At 40.1% G+C, this 17,645-nt stretch overlaps 1 protein-coding gene across 3 annotated transcripts; it reads left to right on the forward strand.

The window, feature by feature from the left end:
- The first annotated feature begins 1,153 nt into the window (after positions 1-1,153).
- Positions 1,154-16,492, forward strand: tnk1 (tyrosine kinase, non-receptor, 1). 3 transcript variants are annotated; one of them, XM_038731528.1, is made up of 13 exons: positions 1,154-1,295; positions 4,908-5,108; positions 6,174-6,361; positions 8,346-8,498; positions 8,632-8,909; positions 9,021-9,147; positions 9,320-9,466; positions 9,591-9,685; positions 12,241-12,474; positions 13,246-13,310; positions 14,226-14,704; positions 14,790-14,885; positions 15,993-16,492. In XM_038731528.1, exons 2-13 carry the CDS (start codon positions 4,952-4,954, stop codon positions 16,167-16,169), a joined length of 2,196 nt encoding a protein of 731 aa, XP_038587456.1. In that variant the 5' UTR covers positions 1,154-1,295; positions 4,908-4,951; the 3' UTR covers positions 16,170-16,492. The 3 variants fall into 3 exon arrangements, with proteins under 3 accessions (XP_038587456.1, XP_038587457.1, XP_038587455.1); XM_038731529.1 differs by having other exon boundaries at positions 1,232-1,361; XM_038731527.1 differs by lacking the exon at positions 1,154-1,295 and adding an exon at positions 2,215-2,647.
- The last annotated feature ends 1,153 nt before the right edge of the window (positions 16,493-17,645 follow it).

Here is a 17,645-nt window from a genome sequence, read left to right on the forward strand (position 1 = left end):
TAATGGGATCAATAAAGTTTCATCTTGGCTTGTCTTATCTTATTCTCATCACTTTGCCTGCTCATGACATACATTTTGAGAATTACAGCATTAGCTCAGCTTAAATAATGTTTACAGAGGGTCAAATATTCTTAAAATCTTTGTTTGTTTGTTTTTAATGGCTAAAAATGTGGCTTTCAACAGTGTTTGACTGCACAACATGTGCATTTAATGACTAACCCCTAGCTAGCTCAATGAAGTTTAAGGGGTTACCTCCTTTCCTATAAATCCAAAACAGTCTCAGTATAAGCTTTTATGTTAAAATTAAAGGTTAGGTTAAGTATATGACAACTGACACTTGACCTTTTTGGCAAATAATGCAAACAGATGGATCAACTTGCCTAAGAAATGTTCACCCTTTGTTCCTCTGTCATATGTCATGTATCAAATTTCTTGTCCACAATTTGAATTTCTGACTGTTTTGTCAGTAACGTCCCATTCCTTTGACATTGTTGGTTCTTACCTCTCTCATACATATATGAACAAGACAACTGTAATATCATATTTCTCATTCTCAGTATTGCCTCTGCTCAAAACAATACTGCATTTTCCCAGCAGTGATGTTTCCTCATCAGCCAGGCATGTCTCTCAGTGACAAGAAACATGACAGAGAGGGCTTCCCACACAGAAAATGATACTATACTTCAGCATCACACAGCAAAAGGAGAGTAAGCATTTATCCCACACACTCCTTGTTAGCCCTGAAGACTCAATTGCTCAGAAAATCCTGGAAATGACAGCTTGTCAGGTGGGTTAAGGATGAGTTGCTTAAGTTGTGAATTTTTCAGAGGCTTTAATTCGTCACCCTGTAGTCATTTGTGTTTGTAATTTTTGTATTGTTAAGCTCATGGGTGTAGTATTAAGTAAGTAAGTAAAAAAAAACTTGTGACAAAAACAGTATAGTCTATAGGAGTGAAAAGTGATAGTCATAAACTGCTGATTAAAAACCTAAATTTATTTCTGCAATAGGTCGTTCAATCTGTCTCTTAATCTTGTTGGAAGTGCATGAAAGTGGTGTAAAGAGATCTTTACAGTAGCTCCGGTTTGCAATGTCACTTGAATGGTTGATCCACTGAAATCTATTGTGTGTGTGTTATGTAATTCAGGAAGGCAGGCGGGAGGAGCGACTATGGGAGATACTGTACCAGGAAGTGCAAAGTACAAGCAGGTCCTCCAGAGTTCTGCCTGGTTTGCATTCAAATTAACAGACACATGGCAGACTAAAAAATCCTGTCGAACGTGTTCGGCAACAACAGGTATGAAAGAGAGAAAGACTGGGACAGAAAACCACACAAGTTTCTTCATCTGACTCTTACGTCATGGCAAGTTTCGTTAAGCTTTAACATGACCAATGGAGAGACTTAATAGTGTTGTGTATGGTTATAATTACACTTCAGCCATGACTAATAGGAAGTTTTAGGCTAGGCTACGTCATATGTGGCAGTTAAAAGGTGTTGTTGTTGTTCTCTGATCAATTAAGACAAACACACTGCATCATAACAAATTAGGCTGGATAGTCACAGGATAACCAACTTTTTTTTATTGCTTTAAAATTTCCATTTTATTACACTCAGTTTCCAGTTTATTATGTATACCTAGCTAAAACTAATGCCATCTAAAATAACAACCCTGCAATAAATCCTACCTTCATAAAGGTTAATGATCACTTTTTATTGAAACTGTTTTATACAGAGTTGATTCAACTTTATTCTCGTTTAGAGGCAGTTTACATTTGTATTGCTGTTGACTGAGGTGTTTCTAGTCTTCCAACATTAATATGAATATAGTAAGAAAAAAAAACATAGAGCCTCCAAAATCATCATGAAGTTGAATTAACCTGATAACTGTTTCAAAGATTAAACATAACGTTTATGAAGGGATGACCTATTTATTTAGTAAAATTAAAACTAAAGCAGGCGTTGGGTGTACCCAATCAACTAGCATTTAGTTTTAGCTTGGTAAGTTGGGAAGACAACACTGGTATAACTAAAGTTAGGTGTAATTGAAAAAAAAATAAGTTTTAGCTAGTCACAGCAAGTTGAAACTATTCTAGCTAGGTGTAACTAAAAATAGATTTTGCCAGGTAAATTAGCTGCAACTATTAGCTATAACTTGAGTCCACTTTATTGTATGACTATGTTGAAAATATGAATCCACTTTCCAGATAAACCACATTGCCACGTGGTTATTGGTAATTAGTGACCTGAATTGATTGCTTGTGGCAATTATCAGGCTAGATATGTGCAGGTAATCTCATGCTGTCTGGGGTTTTGTTTTAAAAGCTCAGGTGAGAAAAGTCAGGAAGGAAGGGGTGTGGTCTGAAGAGGCAGAGAAAAGATCGGGGGGGAAAACAGGTAGATCACAAATTGATCGCTCATTGATGGTATCATTAAAACACAGAATATAATAGACTACAATCTTTGCCGATGCCGGTCAGATGGTGAATTATTGAGAGGTAGTTTAAGATTCAGAGAAGAGGTGTGATTTTGTGGAAAAGTCCTCCGTCGACGTCTGTTTCAATGTCAACATGGATCATTTGTCTCGGGTCGTTGGTGGTTAAGAAAAGCTTCCAGCTACGGGAGTAGTTACTGAGTTATTTTGATAAACGGTAAGTATCAGAGGTTATATCTGTGACCGGGTTTATGGGACGCTGCAGTCTGGGGAAATGTCTGAACTGTGTATGAAATAATCACAATCTAATGAAGTTCTAATGTTAAAAATTGCACGTTTTATTTTAAACATTGACAAAATGGACATTTAATCGTGTTTAGCCTACAGGGATTTTGACCTTAATGTTTCGCCATTTCACAGAATTAATGAGAATAATGTCAAATATCCGAGATTGCTTATTTTGTCTCTTTAGTACTCAAGTAGGCTACTGTACTTTTTAAGGTACTTGTACTTCTACTGTACAAGTTAAATTTTATGCTTTTATTGTTTTCAGATTCAGGTTATTTATACAAAACATGGGATCATTTAAATATCATGCATTATTGCATATAAATAAAACCAACAATTTTATAAAGTAGACCATAGACCTTCAAATGCTGCTCACACATTACTCAATCAATGATAACAATCCAATTATATATAACACCACACTGAGAGGGGCTTATACAAATAATACTTGTACATTTGGCTGATAATAGCCATGTCATTTTAGTTTTAGTAAGATTTTGAATGCAGGAAACATTTTACGTTGCAGTATTGCTATATTGGCTTAAGTAAAATATCTGTCAAATAATACTTCTTCCACTACTTCTCCTGACTGTAGTCATTTGGTCTGTACTTCTTTGATAATAGATTAGAATATTAGTGGCATCCAATATTATAGTTGTGACTGGAAATATGCACCTTTTCTCGGCAAATGGAGCTTTCGTCAGAGCTGCTCTGCCAATGAGGGTGTCAAGTGTGTGACTTTGGTTTGACAATGTTCTTAGGCTCAGCAGGAAGAAGCCAGCATCACCAGTGTAAATAAATGCTCTCCAGCAGAAGTGCTGGATCAACAAAGCTGTTGGCCATTTGACGCTGCAGATAGTGGCTTGCAAGAAAGAAACCTCAGAAGTAGTTGAACACTTCGCGCATGCCATCAGGCCGAGAGGATATTTTTTTTAGCAGCTGGGCAGGTTAAAGATTGATCACTCTGTACATAGAGATAATGATCACAGAGCTGTCTTTGTTTAGCAGTGTGTATCTCTGTGTGAGTGTTTTCTGTTTGAATTTGAATGTGACTTGCAGAGAAATTTGCTCATGTTCACTCAAGCTAGGTGCAAATTAATTGGGAGTTTCCCCTGGAAATTAATGCAAGCCCGGGCTAGTGCCCTCATGCAGTGGTTTTTGAAGCATCAGTTGCCTCATTACTTAAAACAGTGTAGCTCTGCTAGTTGTTCAGTGTTAATTATTTTCCCAGGGTAGCTGACAAGGGGATATTGAAGGCCTTCCCTGACTCATACCTGCTGGGCTTGGTGTGCTGATAAGCAGGTGATTAATGGCTGCACAGCCCTCTTGTAATATTGAGAGCACAAGCCAGACGTTACATCCAACAAAAGAAGAATTTGCTGCGTTTTAACTTTATTTTATTGGCAATAAGGAAGTTATGCAATCTTAAACATCCTTGTTATTGCACTCATAGCTCAGGACACTGTTGCACTTGCTTAACTGTCAAGAAAACATTCAACAGATGCATGCCCCAATCAGTCTTCAAAAAGAGCTGATTCAATGTCATGTTGCTGTCAACACATGGTGCACTATGTGAACTAGATCCCGTCCGACAGGTCTCCCTCACCCACCAACAAGTTTGTGTTTCCACCTCTCAGTATTTCACATTGCTTCAGGACTCCCTGCAGGATCGCTGTCTCTGAGGTTCAAAATGAGTCACACAGCCTGTATTTTGTTGTTTTTTTCCTGTCCACCTATTCCTCTTTGTGGGCCTTCACTTCTATGCTTCTTGTGTCATATTTCACCATTCACCTTGTTTGATTTTACACTCATTTGGGTAGCTAACTGCCTGTTTGGACATGTGAGCATATGTAAATGACACTGCTGCCTGTTTTTCTGCGTTATAAAAAGCTGAATGTTGTACTTGTCTGTCCGTTGATATAGTAAACATGATTAGCAGAAAGTTAATTAGTTGCCAGAATGAGATCCCTAAGGACAAGCTGGCACACAGCTAAAAGCTGAACAATCCCCCTTCGGCATCTCACACCAAGGGCTTTTGGTTAGGTCTCCATGGTAACCTCACAAGACCTGATTGGGAGCAAAGTTAACGTTTAAACAGGCATTTTAATGAGGTGAGAGAGTCAGATGAACTGAATTTAGATGCCCAGGAAAACTAACCAAAACTGTATAAATTCTCTTTGACCCTGAAGGGAGGTTGGCCGTGTCATGCTGATGGACCAGGACCTGTCCCTCCATGGCTGAAGACACTCAGTGGCTGTACCAACTCCTGGCCGACGTCCAGTTGGAAAAGTTTTACCTGCACGTCAGAGATGGCCTCAACATCACCCGCATCGAGCACTTCTCTTACGTTAAGGAGAGCGACCTGGAGCAGATAGGAATCAGCAAACCTGGTGAGCCTGATCGTTCCTTTGATCATCCACGCTGGGTATAAATCAACACATATGTATCTTCTCAGACAGGGAGGATTTCCCCTTTTGCTCAGTTACTGATCTTTGATTCATCACAAGACAAAGATAGGTTAAAAGGACTTCTTCTGTTTTCCAACAGTAGAGCTAAGTAAAAAAAGAAGTGTGTGTGTCTTTTAAATGCCTTCAATCTTTGGATTTACAGTATTGATGGATATTAGAATAAATGAACTATTGTTTGACAAAAAAATCTTATTGCAATTTCCACTTACTTGTTTAATGCAAAGCTTTCAGCAACATCTCATGACATTCGTCAGCAGATCAGAATTTACTCAATATAAAAAAGGTAAGTGTTCATTTTAAGGGACGGCACTATTTTCTTGTGCACATTAATCATATACTCATGAGGAAATTATGAGATTAATTGTAGGCGCATAATTCATCAAAGATGTACAGTGTAGATTTAAAGCTCCCATGAAAATCAGAAATACCTTTAATGCTGCCTTGTATCATGGTGTGTTGCTACTTTGTGTATAGAGAAATGCATTTTCATATATTTATGTACTAAAACACTGTCAGTTATTGGATGCAGCTTTATTTTGATCTAACAGAGAGTAAAAACCACAGATCAGAACAAGTAATATTGAGCTCACCACACAGGTGGTTGTCTTCTGCCTGATTACAAATCAATCTGGTAGATTAGATTAGTTAAAAAAAGGAGCTACAGTGCATATCTTTTGTCCGAATCCCACCCGTTTCCTGCAAAGCACTGAAGTATTATTCGTTGACACACTGAACGCTCATGGACGGGTTTAAAAATGTCATCCAGTGGCATGTGATCGTATCTTTAGGGGCGACTCAGCAGCACAATATAAAACCTTTGCCTTTAAGCAAATTTGCGCTAGCAGCAGTAGGAAGTGCACACTGTGTTTGTGAGCGTGTGATATCAACGGCAGCTCTGCCCACTGCTAAGGCTTCACTAAAGGGATAAAAACTTATGTGTAACGCTAAGTATCATTCTATTTTCTTTTTTTCCCTCTTTTCTTCCAGCACAGAGAAGATTATGGGACGCTCTGAAATGCCACAAGATAAATTCCCGATCACGGATGCAGGAGAGTGGTGGCCGGACTCTTCCTTGTCTGATCCAGGACAACGAGCTGCTTCTGGGAGAGAAGCTGGGCTCCGGGTCCTTCGGGGTGGTGAAGAAGGGAGAGTGGCACACGCCCGCTGGGAGAGTGGTAAGGGACTATTTTACAAGTAATTTTTTTTTCTTCTCACAGCTGCTGTTATCATTTGCTATTTCAACAACAGATCCCCAAAACAATCAGCATGTACTATAACATAGATGGTACATTCTACTTTTGATTGCTGAGTATATACGTGCAAATCAGAAACATTTATCTAGGGAGATGTTTATTTTACTTTACTACACATTATGTGATTTTGAACCCACCATGAAAAGTGTGTGTGTGTGTGTGTGTGTGTGTGTGTGTGTGTGTGTGTGTGAACAGCAAGATGGAACTTAAAGTTGCTATAATAAATATTTTATATCAACAACAGATTAATTTACATGTATGCGAGAGGGGTCACTTACCCACTTTGGACATCCCCTCATGTCTACGTAGCATTTTAGCTTCTTTCAGTTAATTGTTTTGGTTTTACTGCCCACAGCGTTACTGTTTTGGTTCACTCTCACTTCACTTTTAGTAGCAGCCGGCAGCTGTGTTTGGCTAAAAAGCTCTGATGTACATACACAGTCAGGGGCAAAGATACATCAAAATGTATTTTAAAATAAGAAGATACCAAATATTTGAAGTGTATCAAAATACAGCAGCCACACCATGTACGCAAAATAAACTACTCTATTTTTGTATTTCAAACATATTAATACTTTTCCAAGGAACAATAAAATCACTTCTCAAATCTTCCATCAGTCTATTTGATCTATCATTTCACCAGTGCACTGACTCAGTTGATTAACTGTTTGAGAGCAACAGCTTTTCTCTGCCTAATGAGTCATGCGATAAACCTGTTAACAGATCAAATATTGACATATCCCTTTAATCACCCAGATAAAGGTAGAAACCAACAGTTTAACGCTTTGCTAATGACTCATAATTTCAATTATGGAAAATGTCGATCGGTGTTTCCCAAAGCTCAAGATGACGTCCTCAGATATGTTGGTTTGTCCACAACCCTAAGATATTCAGTTTCCTGTCATATATGTTCAGAAATCATACAAAACATATTTTGAGAAGCTGGAATCAAATCCTTTTTATTTAAAAACTCAAATAGTTGACGATTAATTTAAAATTCGACAACTAATCGATTGTTCGATTAATCGTTGCAGTAAGTAACAAGCTAACGATAACTGTGAGGGATCCTACTCGGGTCAAATAGTTAGCAAGAATATTACATAAATTGGTAAACGATTTAGCTTAGGCTACTAAAACTAAACCGTTAAGAATAGTTAACATTTATGCTAAAAATTTATGGAAAGCTGGCGACCTACGTGTTTCTCACCTCGATCATCTTCTTCAGGTCTGGATCAATTTTCTGCTATGATCTCACCAAGTCTGAGCAAATTACTGAGTAGGCACCAATCAGAGGCAGCGTTTTTTATGTCATCACATAAACTTCTCATTGAGTATTTTTAAACCACAAAATATGAAACCATTTTCATTGACTCTATCAAATAAAAATGACAAAATCCTATTTTGTATTTGATACATGTATTTAAAATAATCCCTCCCCTGCCCTCAGCATACTCACTGCTCAACACCAAACAGCAGACAGAAAGTAGTGTAGAATTTAGCAGCTAAAGAGCCAGATGTTTCCCTCAGGAGTTGGTGGAGACTAAAACAGAGCCACAGAGGAGAGTGAATATTGGACTCAAATCCATCAGGTGGCCAGTAACACGACTCCACATGAATGCCAATGTCGATCTGTTTCTATTGAATATGTAAAAAGGCGACAGTTTGCTTAAAACATCGTTATCTCAACTCTTTAAGGTGATAATATGTCGATGGTGTCTTTATAGCTTGTTTCTGCTGCAGCCAAGTGGCCAAGGAAATCAAGCCACTGCACCACTTTCCTCCATTCGTGCTTCTTAATAGGTTACTGAAGACTGTCAAGTCAGCACTGGTGTAGACTTGCTGTCAGAGGGTTTTACTTCCTTAAACACTACACACACTCTTTTTATTTTTATTTTTCTCCTCTCAGGTGCCTGTAGCAGTAAAGTCACTAAGGAGCAGCATGTCCAGGCAGACGGACACACTGACGGACTTCCTCCAAGAGGTTACCACCATGCAGTCACTGGACCACCCGAACATCATCCGACTTTATGGCGTGGTGCTCACACAGCCCCTCAAGATGGTAAGATGTTTTGTTGTATTTTGACGTTTGAGCATTGCGAGCAGGGCCTAATTTGGGATAACGTATGGATTCATTTAAACTAAGATGCGTTTAGGAGATGGAATACACAATGACCTATTGTTCCCTCCTCTAGGTAACAGAGCTGGCCCCCATGGGCTCACTGTATGACACCCTGCGCTCACGTCAGTATCAGTACCCTCTGGCCCGCCTCTGGCTCTTTGCTAACCAGATCGTGGCAGGTATGGATTACCTCGAGACCAGGAGATTCATCCACAGAGACCTGGCTGCGAGGAATGTGCTGCTAGCATCCAGGGAGATGGTGAAGATCGGGGACTTTGGCCTGATGAGAGGCCTGAGCCAAGAGACGGACCACTATGTGATGGGAGCACACAGAAGGATCCCGTTTGCATGGTGAGTGCTGTTGGGGGGGGGGAATTCAAAGATGGAGGAGGATAATAAAATTGTAAAATTACTCACTAATTACTCCTTTCGCTGTGGTCCACCTACCTGTTTCTCCTCCAGGTGTGCTCCAGAGAGCCTTCGTATCGGCTCCTTCTCCCATTCCTCCGACGTGTGGATGTTTGGCGTCACCCTGTGGGAGATGTTCACCTACTGTGAGGAGCCCTGGTTCGGTCTGTCAGGCAGACAGGTACACGCTACAACAACTCGCTTTGTGCTTTCAGTGTTTGTCTCCATGCCAATCAGCGTGTTTGTCTTCATGTTTGGAATGTGTGTCCCCGCCCTGATACCCTGTTTGCTTTCGTGATATGCTCTGTGAGTCAGAGGTTTAATATCTCTGACATTCACTCTCTTACATCCAGATTTTGTATCGCGTAGAACGGGAGGGTGAGCGTCTAGAGAAACCTCCGGATTGCCCCCAAGAACTGTACGCTGTCATGAGGAAGTGCTGGGCCTGCAATCCTGCTGAAAGACCCAGCTTCGCTCAGCTCACAACAATAGTGGCAGAGGTCTGCAACATAATGTGAAGCTTTTAATGTCCCTGGTGATTATATCAGAAGAGGGACTATTGATCAAGAATGATTTTTCAGTAAATCTGTGTAATTTTCTCCTCACTTCTTTCTGCCTTTGCAGGCTAAACCAGCAGAGGTGCAAGCAACAAGAGACTTTGCTGAACCCAGAAAGCTTGTACTTGTGGCCGGTGACCCTGTGACCGTCATAGACCATGGGTGGGTGAAAGAAAGGAGGGTGGGAGTTAAGGAGAAACTTTGACCAACACAATGGGCCTTTTGTTTAGATGAAACGGGTTTAAATGGGCCAGCTCTCAAAAGCGCATTCCAGCCGTGATCTCATGGAGTCCTCGAATGCATTTTGCTTTGTTTGTTTGAACAAGTGTAGCAGCTGTGACACTGTCTTCATAGCTTCATTCCATAACAGATCCATTGTCAGCGTGATTTGTTGAGTCACTGTTTGCATTTTTTAAAATGTCTTAATCAACAAAAAATGCACCTAAATCCATACAAATCAACAGAATATAGATTGGTTCTTCCTTGAGAATTTATATCTGATAAAATAAAAAGTGAAATACACTGAAAATACAGCAATAATAATTTATAATAAATTTTAATTATAGGCGCCTTTCTGAACACAAGGTCACCACACAAAACATAATAAAACAGTACAGCAATAAATTGATAAAATTAACAACTATAATTACAGTGCATAAAATCAGGGTACATAACTGGAAACAAAGATTGCTGTGACCTGATAAATAGTGATCACTTGGGTTGGGGATATGCCAGTTTAAAAATAGGTGTTTTCAGGCAGCATTTAAAAATGGAAAGTGAGTCAGTGTTGCGGATGTCTGGTGGAAGAGAGTTCCAGAGACGAGGGGCAGAGCGGCTGAAGCCTCTGGACCCCATGGTGGTCAAACGAGCAGGAGGAATAGTGAGGTGAATAGAAGAAGACCTAAGAGCACGGGTGGGTGTGTTAATATGAAGGAGGTCAGTGAGGTACAGAGGAGCGAGGTTATGAATGGCCTTGAAGGTCAGAAGCAGAGTTCTGAAATCAATGTGGTATTTAACTGGAAGCCAATGAAGCTGCTGAAGGACAGGAGTAATATGATTAATAGAAGGGGTTCTGGTGATGATCCGGGCAGCAGAGTTCTGAACCAGTTGAAGTTTATGTATGGATTTGAGAGGAAGACCAATGAGAAGAGAATAACAATAATCAATGCGGGATGTGACCAGTGTGTGAACGAGAATGGCTGTACTAGTGGGTGAGAGAGACGGTCAGAGGAGATTAATGTTACGTAAATTAATTAATGTGAGCTTGAAATGAAAGTTTGCTGTTGAGGATCACATTAAGACTCTTGACCTGAGGGGAGGGGGAAACTGGGGAGTTTTCAATGGTAAGAGAAAAACTGTCAAATTTAGTCAAAGTGGATTTGGTACCTATGGGGAGAACCTTGTTTTTGTCACTGTTTAAGTTTTTAAGGAAGTTGCAAGAGAACCAGGATTTGATTTCCGTTGGGCAATCAGAGAGGGAGTTGGGTGGGAGGGATGTGGTAGGTTTGGCAGACAGGTAGAGCTGGGTGTCATCCGCATAGCAGTGGAAATGGATGATAAATTTATGAAAGATATGGCCAAGAGGAAGCAGATAGATGATGAACAGAAGGGGCCCCAAGACAGAGCCCTGGGGAACACCAGTAGTGACAGGGTTATAGCTCTGATTTGAAATGTTAGAGTTGGATGAACTGAGTGCGGCCAAAGAGATATGATTTAAACCAGTCCAAGGGTGTGTCAGTGAAACCAGTAGAGACTAATCTGTCAAGGAGGATGTTATGAGAGATCGTGTCAAAGGCTGCACTCAGATCCAGGAGGATGAGAATAGTTAGTCGTCCGGAATCAACTGCCATGAGAAGATCATTGGTGATTTTTACCAGCGCTGTTTCTGTGCTATGGCAGGGACGGAAACCAGATTGGAATTGTTCATAGAGGTTATTGACAGACATGTGCGCATGGACCTGATATGCAACTGTTTTATCAAGGATTTTAGAAAGAAAAGGTAGGTTAGAAATAGTTGTTGAAATTGTTGGGGTCTGCACCAGGTTTCTTAAGTATAGGAATTATTGCAGCTCATTTTAGAGATGAGGGAACAATACCAGAGGTGAGAGAGGAATGTATAATGGTAGTTATTTGGGAAGAGAGAGTAGTATATTTTGCATTTCATTAATTAATCATAATATATACATATATATTTTTAGCATAACGTTTATCCTTGACCTTTGGTAACAGTAGATGTAATCTAAGTTTAAAGGTCCATTTATCAGCTTTCCAGAGCTTACAACCACATCTCATGGTCTTCTTCAGCCAGTGTAGCTTCAGATGTTATTTAGACTTTAACTTATTTACCTTTCTGTTCAGTTTACAGACAGTAAAACAGTAAAGATCAGAGAAAACAAAAGTATGGTAACTCCTAACTACTTACTTACTGTACAGTATATGCTGCCAGTAACCAGTTTCTATAAGTGAAAGCGAGACCATCAACTTTCAAAAGAAAAAATAACGCCTTCTTCCTCATATAAATGAAAAGTTTAATTCATAAGCAGTCAAATGCATCACTGACCAATTCCATCAATGTTTTGGTTTTGCAGCTGCAGTATGACTTGGTCTGGTATGATCAGTAGCATATGGTGGCTAATGTTAGCTAACTTTACAGGTAGTTATTTCTGTATAAAGGCTCACAACTCACTGACTGAAATGTTCTTCTTCTCTCTGTGCAGTCTGGAGCTTTGTGAGTGGAGGGGCCAGAACCAAAGGACGCTGATGGTCGGCTGGTTTCCTGCTAGCCTCACTGTGCCGTCACTCCCTCCTAATGCCACTGCCGGCAACTCCGGGCCCAGCCCTGCTTCTAGCTCAGCTTACATCTCTTCCCCGCTGAAGGGCAGCCTGCAACACGTAGCGCATGGAGACATCAAACCTGAGCGCACCTGGGGAATACCTGAGAGCGTGGACGAGTCAGTGCTACAGCTCATTATTGCCTCTCTGTCTTACTTAGGTTCTTTGGTATTTGCTGTTTCTATGATAATCTGACCTGCGTGATGGTTAAATATTGGTGCAAATTCTGGAAAAAAAAACTCTTAACAAAACCTACCCATGGTTGTTTTTAGTGGACAAAGTTGTCTGCTGTCTATTGAAGCTGAAGTAAACGTATCCTCACACAGAGCCATATATTTATAGATTTGGCTGCAGGGATAAAAACAAGCGTGCCATAAACCAAAACTTGTATGGCAGTAAAATGAGAAATTACCATTTACGGACTGCGCTAAATACCAAGTGATAAAGAAGTCAGGCTGTATCTCACAATGGCTCGTTTTCAGTTGCGTATACAGTGACTTGTATTACCTGCAGCTAAAAATACACAATCAAAAAAAAGAACAGGCCCAGAGATACAAAGTTGATCTGCAGTGGCTGTTTTTCACTCTGTTATAGTGTTATAGGATGGGTGTCTCTTTTATTGTCTTGTAGCCTTTGCTGATTTTCTCCTAATTTGTTGATCTTATAGAGTACTGCAAAGCAAAGAATGGGAGTTGTTAATTGTGATTATCCAAATGACAAGTTTCCCATTTTTCTCGTTTTCTGCCAATATCACGTAAAACCATGTAAACGTCCATCTCAGGCCCCTGTGTTACTGAGCATTATTGCAGAATACTTTCTGCAGTACAGCACTGAACGTTTGTGAGCCGTAGCTCTCCGACTGATGTGTTTTACAATTCTGACCTGTGCAGCACTGTCAGCCGGAGGTGGGGCCCTGCCAGGGAGAAGGAGGGCTCCAATCTGCAGAAAATGGCAGGTAAGAACTAAAAATACAAACCAGCTGCAGAATGTAGTGAGTTAAACTGCAACATGTACTTTTATATCAGGGTAATGTCAACATCATGATATGACTAGATGTCATGCTGGATTTTTCTTTTCCTGGTCTGAGGGCAGAAAGTGAAATAACTGAACATCTTGGACAGTTTAACCAAGTAAAAGGGACAATGGAGGCTGCCCTCTGCTTCATCACACCCTCATTACTAAAATGATATCTTTATTTCTTTGTTTCCATCCCCATTAGTCTCCACAAAGTATTTGCTAGTCTTTCTAAGGCCCACTAATGATTGTATTCTTCATGTCATCTACCATTACTACACACTCTAATGGGTAAAACCATCATAAGTAAAAAATATTGTGATATTTGATTTCATCTAAATAATCTGTAATAAGCTAAAGAGTTGAGGGCAGAAGCTCAAGAGCTTTTTACTGGAACAATGTCTGCCACTTTTCTTTTTTTTTTTTTTTACCTGCTATTGTTCATACTTTTGATATAGTGCGCTCACTGCTCCAAATTCATCATGCAGTCTAGAGGGTGCGGATCCTGAAAATGTTAAGGTCTTAAAATGTTTTGCTTAGACAGTAGCTAAATAAAGCTATTTGTCCATTTATTTCTTCACAAATTCTATTTTAAAATGCACCTTATCCATCCAGGAAGTAACTCATGTTGTCATTTACTCTCACTAATTTGCTTGTTTACTCACAGTTCATCAGTCTGCCCTCTAGTGGCTTTATTAGGCTATCCTTGCAGTGTCTACACGCACTCATCCAGGGTCACTTGCTCTGTTAAACTGCAGGCTGCATCATGCCTATAATTCATTAATTTCAGTTGACAGACTAATGTCATATTTAACTGTACATTGTGCATTAAAAAAGGCCTCTTCTGTGTCTTCAGGTATGTCTCGGAGCCTGGAGTCAGTTTTGAGCGGACCCCGGCCTAGGGCTCACACGGTAGGGGTGGTCAGAGTGGATCAGCAGGGCAGACTCATGCCCCCTGTGTTGGCAGCTCATAGCGTGGTGATGCAGCAGGACCCACGCCGGTTCAGCGAGGCCAGCATCGTCCCTCCTCCGCGGCCGCCACTGCCCAACCTGAAACGCCTGAACATGAAAGTCCAGAGGAGGCCCGCAGTCCAGCCGGCCCCAGGCACCTCATGGCCTCTGCAGATGGTCCTGTCCCCTCCAGCGCAGACACAGCCTCAACAACAGCCTCAGCAGGGCAACGGAGGCTCCAACCTGCCTAAAATGGCCCACATGGCAAACTCAACCCCGCAGCTGGATGAGTACACAGACACCAGAGAGAGAGAGAGGGAACGAATCAGGGAGCGAGAGAAGATCCTATACGTGCAGAACATGAGAGACAGTCTCACGGCGCAGGTAAGAGACTCATTTATTATTGCTCTTTGGATGAAAACTTGTTCGATGGATTCAAATACAAGCTTTGTTGCTCTGCTCCTCTCAGGTGATGGAGGCAGTACATGGAGTGACCACTGAAGAGGTTCAAAATGCTCTTCAACGTAATGACTGGAACCCAGTGCGAGCTGAGCAACAACTCAAGGTCAGACCATGAAATGAGTGTCAATGAAAAAACACCGCATCTACCTGTGTGTTGCAGCGAGCCATATTGTACTTTGTAAAAGTGTCACTTGCCAGTGATTTGTATTAATGCCATAAAAAGGCTTTAAAGACACGATTCAAAAGCAATATGAAAAGACACAAATAGCATTGTGCTTAATTAAAATATAAAACAGAATAAACAAAATTACATTGCATTGAGCAATAACAAATAGTCCCAGGTTAACTTAATAAAATGCAGTGTCAAACAGAGAAGTCAGAGAACAGAGGGTCATTAGCTAATCTTGTGGCCCTGTCATGTAGCTAGGCCTTGTGTTAAAAGCTAGTTTTAAGGCCAATATTATTTATATTGTGCTCACATGGTGCAAATTTCTAACTAATGTTGGGTTTAATCAAATAACCACAAACTAAATTACACATGCATCCAGTAAACGTGGGTCAAAGTTAGTTAAAGGAGTTAATCTAGTATAGGAGTAGGTTGCCGAACATGTAATGAAGCTGCGATGTGTAACCTGCTGTTTGCACTGTATTTAGTGCAAACGTGAAGGCCACAGGGCAGTAGGGTGGGGGTGGTTGTTTAACATAGCCCCAACAGCAAATTTGTTCCTTGAGGTGCACTAACAGCATGATGTTCCTACAAATATTGAATAAGGTCTTGACCGAGCAGAGATCAAGTCAAATTTGAAAACTAATTTTCATTCAGAAAAATAGAGCAAATCCACAGTGTGTGAAAAAGTTGGATTTGGTTGCCGATCTTTAATGTAGATCTACCTGATAATATAAACTAATATGTTTTTTTGTCTAAAATGAGGCCCAGTGCAGTTTTAATCAATCATCAATGCTAAAAATATTTTTTGAACACTTCTTAAAAAGGTAATTCAACTCTGAGTCACAGTTCAGAAAATTGCAGGTTGTTATGCAATAAACCAGGAAGCATGTTGCACTACAGGTCCCTCAACACTGATGTCACAGGTGATTTGAACAACTGCTTTAATGTGTGGACAGGGGTGCAACTTGCCTGAAATAACCAGCAGTTTTCTGACATGGAGTTTTTGTCTGATTCCTGTCTTATTGTTTGCCGTCTTCTCAGCTGGAGCAGCTGTACTCGCTAAGCATCTGCTCCAAAGAGGAATGTCTGAAGATCCTCTCCAAATACCAGTGGAACCTGCAGATGGCTAGCCGCTACCTGTTCCGCTGGTCACGGGACGACAGGCTCGGCCCCGGCGATAGGGAGCGACCTCAAGTCAGCACAGAAAGACGAGTCTGAAGTGACGTTTTCAGCACACTGACGCTCTGACACTGGAAGCCGCCCAGTACCTTGAAATGGGAACAGATGAGAGGCCCAGTGCATAAAAATAGAACAATGAAAATGGTTGAATGTAAATAGGAAAAATATTCTGAAACAGGAATGTAGCACAAAGACAATGTTTCTGAGTACTGTTTTTTTTGTTGTTTTTTTGTTTTTTTATACTTTTAATGAGACGCTATTCAGCACATTGTATTTTTTGAAAATAGTTTTTTGTATCTTAATGAATCTGTATAGAAATGAATGTTTATTGAATAAAATCGATGATCTGGTGTCAACGCTGAGCTGCCATGTGATTATATGAGCAGTTTATTCAGGTGATTCGCTGCAAACGTGCACCATAATTACTGACATTACATTATATGTTTTAAAGTCCATGTAACAAGTGTAGTAGACACATGTCATATAGTTATATCAAACATTTACAGGTTTTCGGGAGCATATGTGAAAGAAGTTACAAATAAGTGTTTTGAGTCAGCATCAGTCGCTGAAGACTACAAGTTTAAAAGTGAAAAATGGCTAACAACTAGAGGCTACATTAGCTGCTACTAGCATAACACATCTGAATCTCTGACAGAACCTTTGGTGGTTGAGATGCATTGTGGGTAACGTGGGTACCTGGCACCTGTAAGTAAAGGTGCCAGGTTTTGATAAGAAAATGTGTGAAATAAAAAATAAATAAAAATAAGACTTTATCTCTGCTGCTGCATCTTTTAGTTTTCACAGTACCCACAACGATGAGCTGCTTTATGACTGTATAACACTCTTTAATCTAATAGGAAATTTGATGCCTGCTGGTCTTCAGGAAGATTGTGTCTTGAAATGTCATACATTATTTAAATCCCCAGCCTTACCTTGTCCTGAATGCAGGGTCAAAGCTTTGTGAGCTTTACATTTCTATTTTAAGAGAGAGGTCGTGGATTCTTGTGCTGACTGAGACATCAGATGGGGTGAATTGCCCTAATGTGGGATATTTTTTGTTTTTCAGACTTCTGTGGCAATGTATTAAATCAACACCCAATACCATTTTAGAAACCTCAGGATGTATCCTAATCAAATCAAAAGAGAAAATACAGATAACACATTCCTAAAGGAAATGACAGACATATTGGTGCTCTTCGTGCAAATTCTTTGAGACAATTGGAGACTTCATAATGTGGGACAGGTGTATCCCTAATGTGGGACACTGAAAGTATATTGTAAAAAATAACCTTAATTCATGTAGAATATTAAAAAAACTTCAGTTAGTAACTCTTAGTTATGGATGAATGAAACATTGATAACTGAACATCAACATGATATATATAATATGATATGTATATCATATTATATGATAATTTTGATGCAATTATGACACAGACATTAAGCAACTGTTAACCCAGGCCTGTGTAATATTATGCAGATAGAAAAGAGTTAAATGCACAATTGGAATTCCTG

The sequence above is a fragment of the Micropterus salmoides genome, unplaced genomic scaffold (genome assembly GCF_014851395.1).
Source record: "Micropterus salmoides isolate LMB-PRFRI ecotype aquatic unplaced genomic scaffold, ASM1485139v1 Ms_hic_scaffold_2, whole genome shotgun sequence".
NCBI classification, from domain to species: domain Eukaryota; kingdom Metazoa; phylum Chordata; class Actinopteri; order Centrarchiformes; family Centrarchidae; genus Micropterus; species Micropterus salmoides.

Coding starts and splice junctions, on each gene's coding strand:
- tnk1 (XM_038731528.1), top strand. CDS start 4,952: ATGGCTGAAGACACTCAGTGGCTGTACCAACTCCTGGCCGACGTCCAG. Junction 5,109..6,173: donor GATAGGAATCAGCAAACCTG/GTGAGCCTGATC, acceptor CTTTTCTTCCAG/CACAGAGAAGATTATGGGAC. Junction 13,311..14,225: donor CAATCTGCAGAAAATGGCAG/GTAAGAACTAAA, acceptor CTGTGTCTTCAG/GTATGTCTCGGAGCCTGGAG.